Genomic DNA, 15,365 nt, shown 5'->3' on the forward strand with positions numbered 1-15,365 from the left:
CTCATCTGGCAGGTTGGGATTAATATAAGCCCTGCTCTTTCCATCTGCAGCCCCGTGTTACACTGATTATAGAAATTCCCCAGATAGCATTTCCGGGCACAAGACTAATGGGAAGGTATCACGGGCGGGGGATCCGCAATCAATGTCATCAGTGATACTCCACAAAGGAGGAGAAGGGAAATTCATAGATCAAAGATGTTCCTGCCGCTGTAAACGCTACGTGCGGCTCATAGCTGATTACACTCGTCTAATCTGATGGCGTCAGATGCATCTATACGGAAAAATCCTCCAAAAGTCCTTGAATTATCCCTATATGACTCTTCTTGACACAGATTTTCCAGGTTCCTAAATGGATTATGATTGAAGCAAACTGTGCCCGAGGCTGTCAAGGCATGCTGGGAGTTGTAGTTTTGCGGCATCTTTTGAGCCAGTGCCCGTTATCTATATCTTAGATCGTTTGCGGTCCTACAAATGTCATAGCCCTGTAATGGAGGAGCATTTTTCTTTTTTTTTTTTTATTGAGTTCGACCTCTTCTGTTTTCCCTGCCGAGGAGGTTGAGGTATCTCCGGCGTTGCTGTGGAAACAGCTCTAGGCCTCGATTCCCACACATGCAGCCATTAGCCCCCGCAGCTATCCGCAGGAGGATGAAGACATATTCCTCTGACATGGTGCACACGGCGACCATAAATGAAAACTCTCCTTTTTTTTTTCTTCTCTTGTTTCAGAAAACAATACCGATAATTACTCCCATCTTTACTGCGGATCTCGAATAACCATGTACGAAACTGAAAATACCGATTTTCGTACCTGCACATGTGGCAGAGCTGCGTTTGCCAATGAGTAGTTTGATTTAAGCGCACCGATGCAGATTTACCACATGACAAGCAATGCTCGGCTTCTATGACAAACACAGCTCTGCTTTAGGCCGGCGTCACACTGGCATGTTTTACGGAAGTATGAGAGGCGCAGAAAATACGGAGTGCATACGGTACAATGATTCTCTATGGCCCAGCTCCTATCTGCCGTATTTTACTGATCCATATTATACGGTCTTGTACGGTCGTAGAAAATCGCAGCATGCTGCGTTTGTCACCGTATTGCGCAAAAAATCCGCCAATGAAAGTCTATGGGGGCGAGAAAATTACGGATTACACACGGACCATGCGTGTGACTTGTGAGAAATACGCAGCGGTGTTCTATAGAAAAGCCGGCAATTTAGTGCGGTGTACAGTAAAGTCACACTGACAGAATAAAATAGAATAGGTAGAATAAATGTCTACACATAGAATAGGTATATATATATATATATATATATATATATATATATATATATATATATATATACACATATATGTCAGTGAGACACATCTAATATATAAAGCTGAATGTGTGTGTGTGTGTGTGTGTGTGCATGTCCGGGATTGGCATCTGAACCGTCGCAGCTACAGCCACAAAATTTTGCAGTCACACGTCTGGACCCCGAGAGCGTCATAGGCTATGTTGTGAGGTGAAATTTGAACCCCGCGCTTTCCAATTCACCAAACAATTTTGCCCCTATCTACATAATGGGGAAAAAGTGAAAGGAAAAGTGTTGGAGGCGTCGCAGCTACAGGCACAAAATTTTGCACAGTCACACGTCTGGACCCCGAGAGCGTCAAAGCTATGTTGTGAGGTGAAATTTTAACCCCGCGCTTTCCAATTCACCAAACAATTTTGCCCCTATCTACATAATGGGGAAAAAATGAAAGGAAAAGTGTTGGAGGCAAATTAACAGCTGCCAGATGTGAACAAGGGGGACTTAAAGAATGAGAGCGATGGCGCCAAAGAGTATATACTGTACAGTTGCTAAGGTGGGGCCCCGACATGGGATAATCACCACACCACCACGGGGATATGAACACACACACAAAATGCGCCACACACTACCACGTGCTCGAACACATATACCACCCTCAGCGCACATTTCACCACACATACACCAACCTCGCCACATAAAAGTCGAAACACAAAAGTCGCCGCTCAAAACTCGCCACGCGCAAAACTCTCCACATGCAAAATTCGCCACACGTGCAAAACTCACCTCATGGAAAACTCGCCACACGCAAAACTTGCACACGCGGAAAAATTGCCACATGCACAAAAGTTGCAACACATGCAAAAGTTGCCTCACACAAAACTTGCACATACTCAAAAGGCACCACACATAAAACTCGCCACGCGCAAAACTCGCCATACGCAAAACTTGCTGCACACAACTTGCTACACTAACCTGTCACATGCAACTCGACACACAAAAAGTTGCTACACGCATGTCGCCACACAAAACTCATCTCACAAAAGTCGCTACATGCATGTCGCCACACGCAACTCAACACACACAACTTGACACACGAAACTCGCCCTAAAACACACACAAGTCTGGTATTATCCTTCAAAAATAAAAATCTGTTTAATAAGCAGACAAACTACAAGAGCAACAAATGTACCATATAGGAATCCGGCAGCTGTCAGTCACATGACCTATCTATTATGTGTATGTGTGAGCTAATATATACTGCCAGGGGGTGGGCTTACTGTTGGCTGGGGATTTATCAGGCTGCCAATTTAGCTTACAAATACTGAGGTAAAAATACTGACCAAATAACGTGTGAACGAGGTCTAATACAGGAGGAGATGACATACAGATATATACTATATACAGGAGGAGATAACACACAGGTATATACTATTTACAGGGGAGATGACACACAGGTATATACTATATACAGGAGGAGATGACACACAGATATATACTATATACAGGAGAGATGACACACAGGTATATACTATATAGAGGAGGAGATGACATACAGGTACATACTACATACAGCAGATGACATACAGGTATATACTATATACAGGAGGAGATGACACACAGGTATATACTATATACAGGAGCAGATTACCTACAGGTGTATAGTATATACAGGAGGAGATGACATACAGGTATATGCTATGTATAGGAGGAGATGACATACAGGTATATACTATATACAGGAGGAGATGACATACAGGTATATACTATATACAGGAGATGACATACAGGTGTATACTATATATAAGGGAGATGACAAACATGTGTATACTGAGGTGAAAATGAGAGGTGTGAGGTGAAAATGAAAAGGTGTGAGTGCAACATGAGAGGAGTGAGGGAAAATAGTGGAGTGATCGGAAAATGACAGATGTGAGGTCGAAATGACAAGTGTTAGGGGGGAATGAGAGGAGTGAGGGGGAAAATAAGAGGAGTGAGGGGGAAAATGAGAGGTGTGAGGGAGAAAATGAGAGATGTGAGGGGGAAAATGAAAGATGTGATGGGGAAAATGAGAGGCGTGATGGGAAAATAAGAGAAGTGAGGTGCTATAACAAACCCCAGATATTTACTATGCCCAGGCAACGCTGGGCTCTTCAGCTAGTATATATATATATTTATATTTAATTCAGCGCAAGATAGCATAAAAGCAGGTTATTCAATTGCCGGCTTTTGCTATCTCCTTCCCAAACCCGACAGGATATGAGACATGGTTTACATACAGTAAACCATCTCATATCCCTTTTTTTATTACATGTTTTTTTTTAAATACCTTTTAAGAAAATGCCCAGCAGAAATAACAAAAGAAACAACTTTCATCACAAAACATCCATTTCTCACGCATTACTGAGAGTCTTCCAAATGGTGTTATGTGACATTTTCTAATATGTGTTTTATTTGAGTCTTGATTTTTAATATTTGTAGTATTTTTAATACATACTTTTTATATGTCTTGTATTCCCAAATAAAATTAAGTTTTTAATGCACACACACATATATAGATTCATTCATCTACATATTAATTCAGCACACTATGAGATGCATCCGCCTTTCCTGTCATATCAAAACAGGCTAAAATATATGCATTCTACTCTTAAGCAAACCCGGGTGCTGTTGCAAATACACAGGCGATTGGGATGGATATCTTGACACGTGCTGGGAAACCTGGGGTTAAATAGGGGGCGGTACACATAGATGGCTGGATACTATATATACCCTCTGTTGAACCGTCACGTCCCACGAGGTAATCCATCTGAAGGGGTTAAAATAATTTACAAGCAGGAGCCCTGCAAATGCAGCTGTGCTCGTGCTTGTAATTCCCCGGCGAATGAAGGAAATGTAGGTCATTGACCTACATTTCCTTCAGTTGCGGTGATGCGCCCCTGCTGGATGTTCTCATGAACTGCAGCCTGGGAACTTTTTCCCACGCTCCAGGTCATATGAGGACATCCACCAGGGGGCGCATCACCGCGACTGAAGGAAATGTAGGTCAATGACGCTGGGGAATTACAAGCACAGCTGCATTTGCAGGGCTCCTGCTTGTAAATTATTTTAACCCCTTCAGATGGATTACCTCGTGGGACGTGACGGTTCAACAGAGGGTATGTATCTTGTGCGTTTATTGTTTTGCCAAGCGAGGGTCTGCAAATGGATTGAGAAAGCAATAAAATATTAAAACAACCGCTGTGTTTATTTCATTAAAATACTTTTAAATCATGTGTGTGTGTGTTTTTTAACCCTTTCAAACAATTGGATTAATAATGGATAGGTGTCATAATTGACGCCTCTCCATTATTAATCTGGCTTAATGTCACCTTACAATAGCAAGGTGGCATTAACCCTTCATTACCCCATATCCCACCGCTACAGGGAGTGGGAAGAGAGTGGCCAAGTGCCAGAATAGGCGCATCTTCCAGATGTGCCTTTTCTGGGGTGGCTGGGGGCAGATGTTTTTAGCCACGGGGGGGGGCAATAACCATGGACCCTCTCCTGGCTATTAATATCTGCAGTCAGTCACGGGCTTTACCACTCTGGCGGAGAAAATTGCGCGGGAGCCCACGCAAATTTTTTCCGCCATTTAACCCTTTATTTTAGCAGCTACAGCGCTGAAATTTTGCACATACACACTACTAACATTAGTAGTGTGGAATATGCCAAAAAAAAGGGGATATGAGATGGTTTACTGTATGTAATCATGTCTCATATCATGTCGGGTTTAGGCAAGAGAAATGAAAAGCCGGCAATTGAATTACCGACTTTTCACTAACACCGCTGCGTATTTCTCGCAAGTCACACTGCTGGTCCGTGTGGAATCCGTATTTTTCTCGCCCCCATAGACTTTCATTGGCGATTTTTTTGCGCAATACGCTGACAAACGCAGCATGCTGCGATTTTGTACGGCCGTAGAAAGCCGTATAATACTGAACCGTAATATACGGCTAATAGGACTAGACCCATTGAGAATCATTGTGCCGTATGTTATGCGAGTTTTACGCACGTAGTTTCTGCGCTCTTACGTCCGTAAAACTCGCATGTGTGACGGCGGCCTTACACTGATGGAAATCGCAGGGTGAAAAAATGAAAGTGCAAAAGAAAAAAAAATGAGAGGGGTTACACACGACAACTGGGTGTGCGAGATAAGGAAATTAATAACGCGGGCATCACTGGGGCCCAGGAGTGATGGGGATTATCCTTGTACAGCGCTGGGGTGGGCAGGTATATGGGTCTAGAGCTGTCAGCATGCAAAGAGTTAACCGGCCCCCCATCCGTCCTGTGCTACGAGTCCAGACAAAGCCGCCCTAGCTGACGCCTCTGGCCATGCACCGCTGACGCACAGATTCTTTTGGAGTGCGCTCGGGGTAAAGGTCTTTAAATCTTAGGTATCAGCCGGGGATGAAGATGGAAATCATTCAGAATCCCTGCAGAAAACAAGCCGCCGGCTCTGCAGCACGAGAAACATGCAATGTTCTAAGAGAGGAATAGCGAATGCACTACCACGACAGAGCTAATCTGTCCTCATGCTCCAGTTCCGGCAGGTAGACAAAATGGCAGGGAGAAGAATGCTGCTGCTGAAAGCTGCCTCAGAGGCTGCGGGCCTAATGGCGCCCTTCACGCTGTGAGTTGGGGTGCACGTGGTAATTATATATTTTAACCCTATTTTTCATTTTTTGCATTTCTGCTTTTCCCCTCTTTCTTCCAAAAGCCGTAACTGTATTATTCAATCTGTCAACATCGTCGTGTAACGGATTGTGTATTTGCGGGACCAGTTAGGCTATGTCACACTTTGCGTTTTTATGCTGCATTATTTTATTATTATTATTTTAAGCTGCGTTTTACAGCACCAGAAAAGTGTATGAGATTTCAGAAACCTCATGCATACACATTGGTTTTATTTTCCTGACCGATTTGGAAAACTGCAGCGTGTCACTTCTTTCGGCATATTTGCAGCATTTTTTCACCTATAAGAAACAATAGGTAAGCGCAAAAATGCAGGTATCAGTTTTTGCAGAGAAATCTTAAGGAAGTTAAATCAGGCTTTTTTGGGCCACAAATATTTATTGACATGCACAAGAGACAACAAAAACGCAGCAAAACCTGCTTTGTGTAAGCAGCTTAAAATCTGCATAAAAGGTATTAAAAATGCAACGTATGCCTTATAGTTTTGAAGTACTTTACCATATAAAGTAGTGGAAAACAGGGAAAAAATTTCAAGTGCAGTGGAAAAACAAAGCAACTCCACCATTGCTATTTTTGGGTTTTGTTTTTTGCCTTTTTTGCGCAGGAAAAATTATTTTCCAGGTCACTACGATTACAGCAATACCAAATTTGCACCATTTTTTGCTGGCGAAAATAAAAAAAGTGGCGACAAAAAATGCCAATTCTGAATTTTTTTTTTCAGTTATTTTAATCATTTACTGTAGTGTAATACATTATTTTATAGTTACTGATGTGGCGAAACCGAGTAAATTTTATTTTTTTCTTATTTTTATAATTTCTATATTGTTAAATAGGAAGAGGAATGCTTTAAACTTTTTTATATTTTTAAAAACCTTTTTTTTTCCTTTTTAGCCCCCATGAACCTGCGTTAGGTTGATTGCTTGCACTATATGGTGTAAAACCAAGATATTGCAGTATCAAGTACAAGTGATGGTCCTCTTCAAGGCTCAGCTTCTAGAGGGCTTCACAGGAGTACCAAGATGGTGGCAACGGGGGTCTTCATGACAACTCAACAACACCCCAATCATGCAGATAGCAGATAAAGGGGAGCTGGTTGGGCTCCCGAATGGGTACAGCAGGGGGATCGTGACCCTTAAATGCCAGTTAGTGGCGGATGTCCATAGAACGCCCACCTGACATGCACCATACATGTATGGTGGATGTCTTGAAGGAGATATTTTATGTTAAGTGTTAACTGACTGGTTGCGACTGAATGTATTGACATGTCGGAGGTACAAAATAGAGGACATGGCCGCCTCTGCAAGAAACTAAAGGCGCAATAATGAGACAACACATTAGGTCTCATTTATGAGAGCTGCCTCATAGGCCTAGTTACCAATAGCAACCAATAAGAGCTCAGTTTTCATTAAAAAAATCAAAGACATCCACTGGATGTTAGACAGTTTCTGTCACATTTTTGACCAACGGTGACCATTTTTACGCCTGGTCGTTAGGGAAGGGAAAGCCATTTTACCTGGAGACACACAAGTTTCCTGTTCTGAGTTTTGGAGGAACTCGAGAGGAGAGGGCATGGTGTTGATTTGTAAACGAGCTGCAAGAGAGGCTGACATTCGAGGATAGGGACCTGGCATAAGCAAAGACATGCATAGAAATGTCAGCGTGCATTAGTGTACATACATATCATTCACAGCTGAGGAAGGAGACCACGGGGTAGCCATTTTGTTCAGCTATTTATTAGGGATCCTGCCATTCCACATGCAGAGTGCCACGAAAAGCGATAATATAATCACATTCATTTTTAATAAAATACTCAAAATTCATAAATATGGACAGATATAAACATTATCTATATATGTTCTGATCGCTTTTAGTTTTCTCACTAACTCCCTTCAGACATTACACAAAATGGCAGCCTCCGCCGGTTAAGGAAAATGCATTGTCATCCCTCATGCCTGAGGCAGATGAAAGCCACCTCCGACGATCAATAATGACCTAAGTCTTTACTTCAACATCCAAATCAATAGAAAACATACATAAAACAGAAAAAGCGCAAACATGGCACAAACACTTGTGAACGCCTAGATCGGAAAGAAATGAAGAGCACGAATTGTATGACAAGTGTAGTGACCACCGCAAGCTACGAACAATGAAGACAGCACAAAGGTATACACCAAACACAGGTCGTGATGATGTCACTGATAACCAATGATTGCGACAATCAGTATGAAAATGAAAAAAATGCAAATCTGTAAAATGTCAGCAATGCACAAAAAAGGACGTAAAAAAATCAGAACACAGCAAACATTTTATTTAGAAAATTTCAATGAGGTCACTGCAGTTCATAGTCCCGCTTCACAGTGAACTAACTGCCCGTGAGAACCGCAGCTTCAGTGACTGGGGGTAACCTCTAATACGCCTCCACTCGTCACTGAAGCTGCAGCTCATTGTGTCCTGATTTTTCAGCCTGGACGGTTGTATCATAGCACAGTTCATTCAGATGTCGCAGAGATGGATTACAGTGTCGGACAGTATGGATTATATTCACTTCGGACAGGTCAGGGATATGGTAGTTTAGAATTTTTTTATTTTTTTTTTACAGGGGACATGGACTTCAATGGAATAGGCGTTAGACCACATGCACACGTTCAGTATTTGGTCAGTATTTTACCTCAGTATTTGTAAGCCAAAACCAGGAGTGGGTGATAAATACAGAAGTGGCGACGTGTTTCTATTATATTTTTCCTCTGATTGTTCCACTCCTGGCTTTGGCTTACACGTACTGAGGTAAAATACTGACCAAATACTGAATGTGTGAATGTGGCCTTAAGGTGAGTATAACTTCAACATGTCTGGGGCGCCTGTGGACCGATGTTGGTAGCCTGGAAGGGGGGGCTGGGGGGGGGGGTGCAATGACCCTGGCCCCTTCACAGGCTTCTAATATAAGCCCACTGCTGTCTGTTTAGCCTTTGCTGGTTTGAATTTATAGGAGTAGCCCATTTTTCTTCTGGGCTCCCCCATAAGGGAAGGAATTTTTTTCCCCAGTGTGGAGCTTACTCTTTGCCACATGTTTTTTTTTTTGCCTTCCTCTGGATCAACATGTTAGGGCATGTTAGGTTAGGCTATGGGTTGAACTAGATGGACTTAAAGTCTTCCTTCAACCTTAATAATTATATTACTATGTTACCATAAATTCACCAGTAAAAGCTAAGCAAACAGCTGTGAACTGTTATTAATAGCCTGGGAACCTTTTGGGGTATTGTCCCAGTCATTAACATCAGCCCCCAGCTGTGGGCTTTCTCTCTGCTTGTTCTGAAAAATTATGCGGCAGCCCACAACATTTTTTTAAAATTTAATCCTTACATTACACAGGAGAGACACAGCGTATGCCGAAGACAACTCCCATTGTTGTCACCTGGTCGCGCCGATTGCAGGGAGACCAAGCGACAATGATGAGAGCTGCCTTCAGCAGCCGGAGCCTGGGAAAAGCGCAAACTGTACCCCTTCTTCCCAGGCGCCGGTACGTGTCACATGGATGCCATATATGTACATACGGATGGCACACGGACATGGATCTCACCAGTACTGGTTTTTCCTCTACAGGAATCACCAGGATGTGTGAAGGAGGCCTTATATATCCCCATTGACAGGAAAATTAAAAAAATGTTGGAAAATGGTGACACAAATATTTTTTTTATTTTTTACAAAATTCAGATTTTTTTATGTTACTAAAATAGTAAAAAACAAAACAAAAAAAAAACTACACAAGTTTGGTATCACCGTAGTCCTACTGCCCTGAAGAATCATGTTGCCGGGTGATATTTACCACATAATGAACACCATAAAAACAAAACACAAAAATGATGGTGAATGCTAAACGTGGATTCTCTTGATCACATGGTTTCAACATAGATCGTCATTTTAGACTATCGTAAAGTATTTACAGCATATGTCAGAACTACACAACTACGCAGAGGCACAACTGGAAGTCTCTGAGCCATTTACTGTATAATACCGGTGTCTACTCGTGTGGCTGAGGCGGCCATGGGACCCTTCAGGCCTTAGTGTCGACACTATCTCTGCGCCCCCAGAATGTCGGATTTTCCCTGTTACTTGATTTAGACAAACAGAATATGAAACGGGAAATGAGAGAACAAGCATAAAACTACACATGACGCACAATATTAAAGGGGTTGTCCAGGATTAGAAAAACATGGCTGCTTCACGCTGGAAAAAGCGCCACTTCTAGCCACAGGTTGTGTGTGGTATTGCTGCTCAGTCCAACTGAAGTGAATTAGGTCTGAGCTTGAACAACTCTTTAGAAGGGAAGCTATTATCAGAAAATTACTTGTTTTAATTACGGTAGGTTTGAGAGTTAAATCTATTTTTTTTAATCTTTGGCCCTTTTTTTACATATCACACAATTTGTATTTAAAATAAAAATTAGAAATCTTTAAATTTTCACATCAACGACTGGGGCATTGTTTAGTCTCCTGTAGTTTCAGGAAACTCACATTATCATTAGCAGCTATGAGCAGCTATGAGCAGACAGCAAAGGTCATTGTGAAGGGAGGAGGAGGAAGTGAGCTGTGATTGGTAGAGTGTGTTATCAGCTGTGTGTAGAGGCGTTATCTGTCACTGTACTCCTGTCTCTGCTGATAAGGAACTGCTGAAAACTCTTCCTGAAAGGGCATAAATTGTGAATGTAAAAAAGCCTCAGTGGCCAGTGTGAAAATGACAAAATTACTAATTTTTTTTAATAAATCATGATATGAAAAAAAAACATTGCCAAAGATAACAAAAAAAATCTATTTAACACAGAAACCTAAACAATAGGTCATTTTCTGATAATAGCTGCTCATCGCCAATGACAGATATTGATACAACATTATTAGTAGGAAATGATAAGAGTGCAGCAAACCCTCAGCTGTGAAGAGTTTTAGATCAGGCGGACCACCTCCTAATGGCTCCATATATGATTAGTAGACCGCTGTGTGCACCATGCCGTAATGATGACGTCGCATCGGGCGTACTAATCAAACTAAAGTCTTGTGAATCTATTCGCTCTTCTCTAACATGTAGATAAATGATAAAATTCAGATTACCTGCAGCCACCACTAGAGGGAGCTCACTGCACACCACAAAGATGTCTACAGCTCCTATCTCAAGGAAAATCTGTATGGACAAAGCTCCCCTTAGTGGTAGCTTCAGGCCATGAACCTTTTACACATTACACCAAAATCAGACCGTTTTGGGCATAGGCGGCAGTCTCGGTAGCCAGACCCTCAATAATCACCATTTTATGACTTTCTTTTCAGGAGAATATCTCTTTAAAAAAATATATTTCTTAAAAAAAAAAACTTTCACTATCTTCATATTCCATGGGCAGTAGTTAGGCCCCTGAGGGGCAGAGCAGGGTAGTATTTGGATGAATACATACCTTCGGAGGTCTGGAGGATCAGGGTCTTGCTGTACTGGCTGACCCCAGCTTTATTAAAAGCCTTCACCCGGGCATTGTATGTACTGTTGAAGTGTAGACCGTCCACTGTGCACATCGTCTCCTTCCCGACAAACACTTCCTGCAACAGTAAGAGCGTGATTTATGTGCAGTCGCTATAGGATCCAGGGCACAGATCATTAGGCTCTTACCCTGAACTGCCCGCCATTCCCGTCATCCAGCTCTAGGATATAGCCCTCCGCCTGCACCATGGACATGGGCGGCTGCTTCCAGGACAGTGTGGCACTGTTGTTGTGGGTGCAGCACTCTTCCATCTGAAGAATGGGGGGCGCTGGCACTAAAGAGGGAACTGAGGGTTTAGGAAAAGTAAAAAAGTAAGAGGGATGAAGAATTATGGCAAAATGTCTTGCATGAGAATATAAACCCCTGATGGAGAGGGCTGCTGTGGTCAGTAACTTGGGGGGGGGGCACTACTGTGAGAAAATGAAAAATTTGGGCAGGACTGCAGTGACCACTGCACGGAGGAGGCTGCCCTGAACGCTGCATGGAGGAGGCTGCCGTGACCTCTGCACGGAGGAGGCTGCCATGACCGCTGCACGGAGGAGGCTACCCTGACCGCTGCACGGAGGAGGCTACCCTGACTGCTGCACGGAGGAGGCTACCCTGACCGCTGCACGGAGGAGGCTACCCTGACCGCTGCACGGAGGAGGCTACCCTGACTGCTGCACGGAGGAGGCTACCCTGACCGCTGCACGGAGGAGGCTACCCTGACTGCTGCACGGAGGAGGCTACCCTGACCACTGCACGGTGGAGGCTGCAGTGATCACTGGGGATGTTGGGGGTTTGGTGTCACTACTGATGATGGAGGTCATAGTGTATCTCCTGGGTAAGTGGGCTTGACGCTAAATAAGTATACTGTAAAACTGAGAGGGGAACACCATTGTGACTAGTAGGGCAAGGTTATTTCTGTGACTACCATTTAGAGGCAGCTCTATTCCGACTATAGGAGGGATTTTTATTGCCCCCCCTTTCCCTGAATTGCCCCTCCACTGCTGCTCCTGGCTGATGGGCGCAGTACCGCACTACTCTTGCAGAAGACGACATGGCGGCTCTGTGCTAATGGACGCGTGACACTGCACAATGCAGAACAATCCGCGGCCTTTGCTGAACTCCTCACACATTGTTGGGCAGTCTTGGCGCAGCGACAGGAGAAATATTTGCTAAGCCATCGTCAGATCCAAACCTGTGTACCCAAGGCGGCATGGCAGATATGCCATCTCGCCAGTCACATGTCTGCCCCCTACGAGTGGGCACAGTGCACACACCTCATGTACAGATTACCTTCTAGGAGATTAGACTCTTGGGGTGGGGGGACAAGAAATCCCACCCCCAGAACAGGCAGATCCCCTCTCTATCTGTGATCTGCCTTGGGACAGATGTTTTAGTCTTGGGTGAAGATTCCCTTTAACTTAAAGGAGAATTCCACAATATTCTATAAGTAAAATCTACAAATATTTCTAGCACCTTTGTAAATACTTTGCTTTTCGTATCTGGAGTTAGAAGAATTGTTATTTTCCCGCCATATTTATATATCTGTGGTAAATCCGTATGTAATTACCTTTCATCTGCACAAAATCCAGCTGATGAATGGACTGCAGGAGGGGGGCGCTGTCCAGGTTTAGATCGAAGTCTGTATTCATCCTGGGGGTGAGGGTCCCTTTACCCCACTGGTCCTCAGTCAGGTGGACTCTTCGGATGAGAGCGTCCGATATCTGGTGGAAAATTTGCAAACATTGGCAGAGACGAGGGGGCACTAATAATTGTGACAGAGGAAAACGATGAGACGCTAATGATTGTGACACAGGAAAAAGAGGGGGCGCTAATGATTGTGACACAGGAAAACGAGGGGATGCTAATGACTGTGACACATGTAAATGAGGGGGCGCTAATGATTGTGACACAGGAAAACGAGGGGATGCTAATGACTGTGACACATGTAAATGAGGGGGCGCTAATGATTGTGACATGACACAGGAAAACGAGGGGAAGCTAATGATTGTGACACAGGAAAATGAGAGGACGCTAATGATTGTGACAAGAAAATGAGGGGGCGCTAATGATTGTAACACAGGAAAACATGGGGACGTTAATGATTGTGACACAGGAAAATAAGGGGACAGTAATGACTGGGACACAGGGAGATAAGGGGACATTAATGAGTGTAGGACAGGAAAACGAGGGGAAGCTAATGATTGTGACACAGGAAAATGAGGGGAAGCTAATGATTGTGACACAGAAAAACAAGGGGATGCTAATGACTGCGACACAGAGAGATGAGGGGCTGCTAATGACTGGGACACAGGGAGATGAAGGGACAGTAATGACTGGGACACAGGAAGATGAGGGGACACTAATGACTGTGACACAGAGAGATGAGGGGACAGTAATGACTGACACAGGAAGATGAGGGGACAGTAATGACTGACAGAGAGATGAGGGGACAGTAATGACTGTGACACAGGGAGATGAGGGGACAGTAATGACTGACACAAGAAGATGAGGGGACAGTAATGACTGACACAGGGAGATGAGGGGACAGTAATGACTGACACAGGGAGATGAGGGGACAGTAATGACTGACACAGGGAGATGAGGGGACAGTAATGACTGTGACACAGGGAGATGAGGGGACAGTAATGACTGACACAGGGAGATGAGGGGACAGTAATGACTGACACAGGAAGATGAGGGGACAGTAAGGACTGACACAGGGAGATGAGGGGACAGTAATGACTGTGACACAGGAAGATGAGGGGACAGTAATGACTGACACAGGGAGATGAGGGTACAGTAATGACTGGACAAAGGGAGATGAGGGGACAGTAATGACTGTGACACAGGGAGATGAGGGGCAGTAATGACTGGACACACTGTCCGCCATGATTACTCCCCGGTAGCCCTGTAGACCCTGGTGCCAGACCTCCATGTGCTATAGAGAGGTTCCCAGGACAGTGTGTGGCCTAAGATCGGCCCTCCCCCAAAGTGGCCCCCATACCTCATCATTATGTGCAGCTCCCTGATATCTGATCAAAGCGCCCCCAATATAAGGAACCAGCCGCTCACCTGCAGAAAACCACTGGGATCGTTCTCCTTTATAACCTCCAGACAATACTCCATCAATCCGGTGGTCTGCCGCAGCTTCACCGTGCAGTGAGAGATCTGATCTCGTACAACCTGAGAGAAGAGACAGAAGAATATTCCATTAATCTCCCACAAATAAAGTCCGACCGACTTATTTCATGGATACGGTTGCTATATACTTCCCCGAACGCTAGGGTCAGAGTTAACAGGCAAATGTCTGGGAGTTTTGCACTTCATAGGGGGACTAGGCAGGGGTGTCTGCTGTCCCCACTACTTTTTGCTTTGGCAGTGGAGCCTTTGGCGCAGACAATTATGAGGTTAAAGGGTTCAGATATGGCTTGGTAGAAGAAAAAGTATCCCTGCATACAGATGATGTGTTGCTTTTTTTGAGGGATTCCAGAGCGTCGTTGTTGAGAGCAATGGATATTATTAAAACATTTGGGTCTATATCAGGATTAGAAATTAACTGGGAAAAATCCACTGTCATGGCTGTAGATGATTGTGTTGTTGATTTGCCAGTGTCGGGAGAGGGTAGTAGGTTGGCAGTGGTGCGACAGTTTAAATACCTGGGCATTCAGGTGGCACTTCCAATTTCGAGCTGTATTGATTTGAATCTGATTCCACTGCGGAGTAAGTTTAGGAGTAAAGTAGGGGCGTGGTGTAAACTGTATCTTTCAGTAGTGGGAAGAATTAATTTGATTAAGATGATTTTGATGCCCCACCTGCTGTACGTCTTGCACAAT

At 43.9% G+C, this 15,365-nt stretch overlaps 1 protein-coding gene across 10 annotated transcripts in view; it reads right to left on the minus strand.

Moving 5' to 3' along the window:
- TRIM9 (tripartite motif containing 9) overlaps positions 1-15,365 on the minus strand; it is a 132,284-nt gene that overhangs the window by 14,323 nt on the left and 102,596 nt on the right. For 4 of the 10 annotated variants that reach the window (XM_077267386.1, XM_077267385.1, XM_077267384.1 and 1 more), the window contains exons 4-7: positions 14,605-14,715; positions 13,100-13,253; positions 11,673-11,830; positions 11,464-11,602 (exon numbers count right to left, since the gene is read on the minus strand). In XM_077267386.1, coding sequence (XP_077123501.1) covers positions 11,464-11,602; positions 11,673-11,830; positions 13,100-13,253; positions 14,605-14,715 — 562 coding nt within the window. Of the gene's footprint in view, positions 1-7,539; positions 7,651-11,463; positions 11,603-11,672; positions 11,831-13,099; positions 13,254-14,604; positions 14,716-15,365 lie in introns of all 10 variants that reach the window. The other 6 variants (XM_077267380.1, XM_077267379.1, XM_077267377.1 and 3 more) reach the window with 3 other exon arrangements.

The sequence above is a fragment of the Ranitomeya variabilis genome, chromosome 1, assembly GCF_051348905.1.
Source record: "Ranitomeya variabilis isolate aRanVar5 chromosome 1, aRanVar5.hap1, whole genome shotgun sequence".
Lineage (NCBI taxonomy): Eukaryota > Metazoa > Chordata > Amphibia > Anura > Dendrobatidae > Ranitomeya > Ranitomeya variabilis.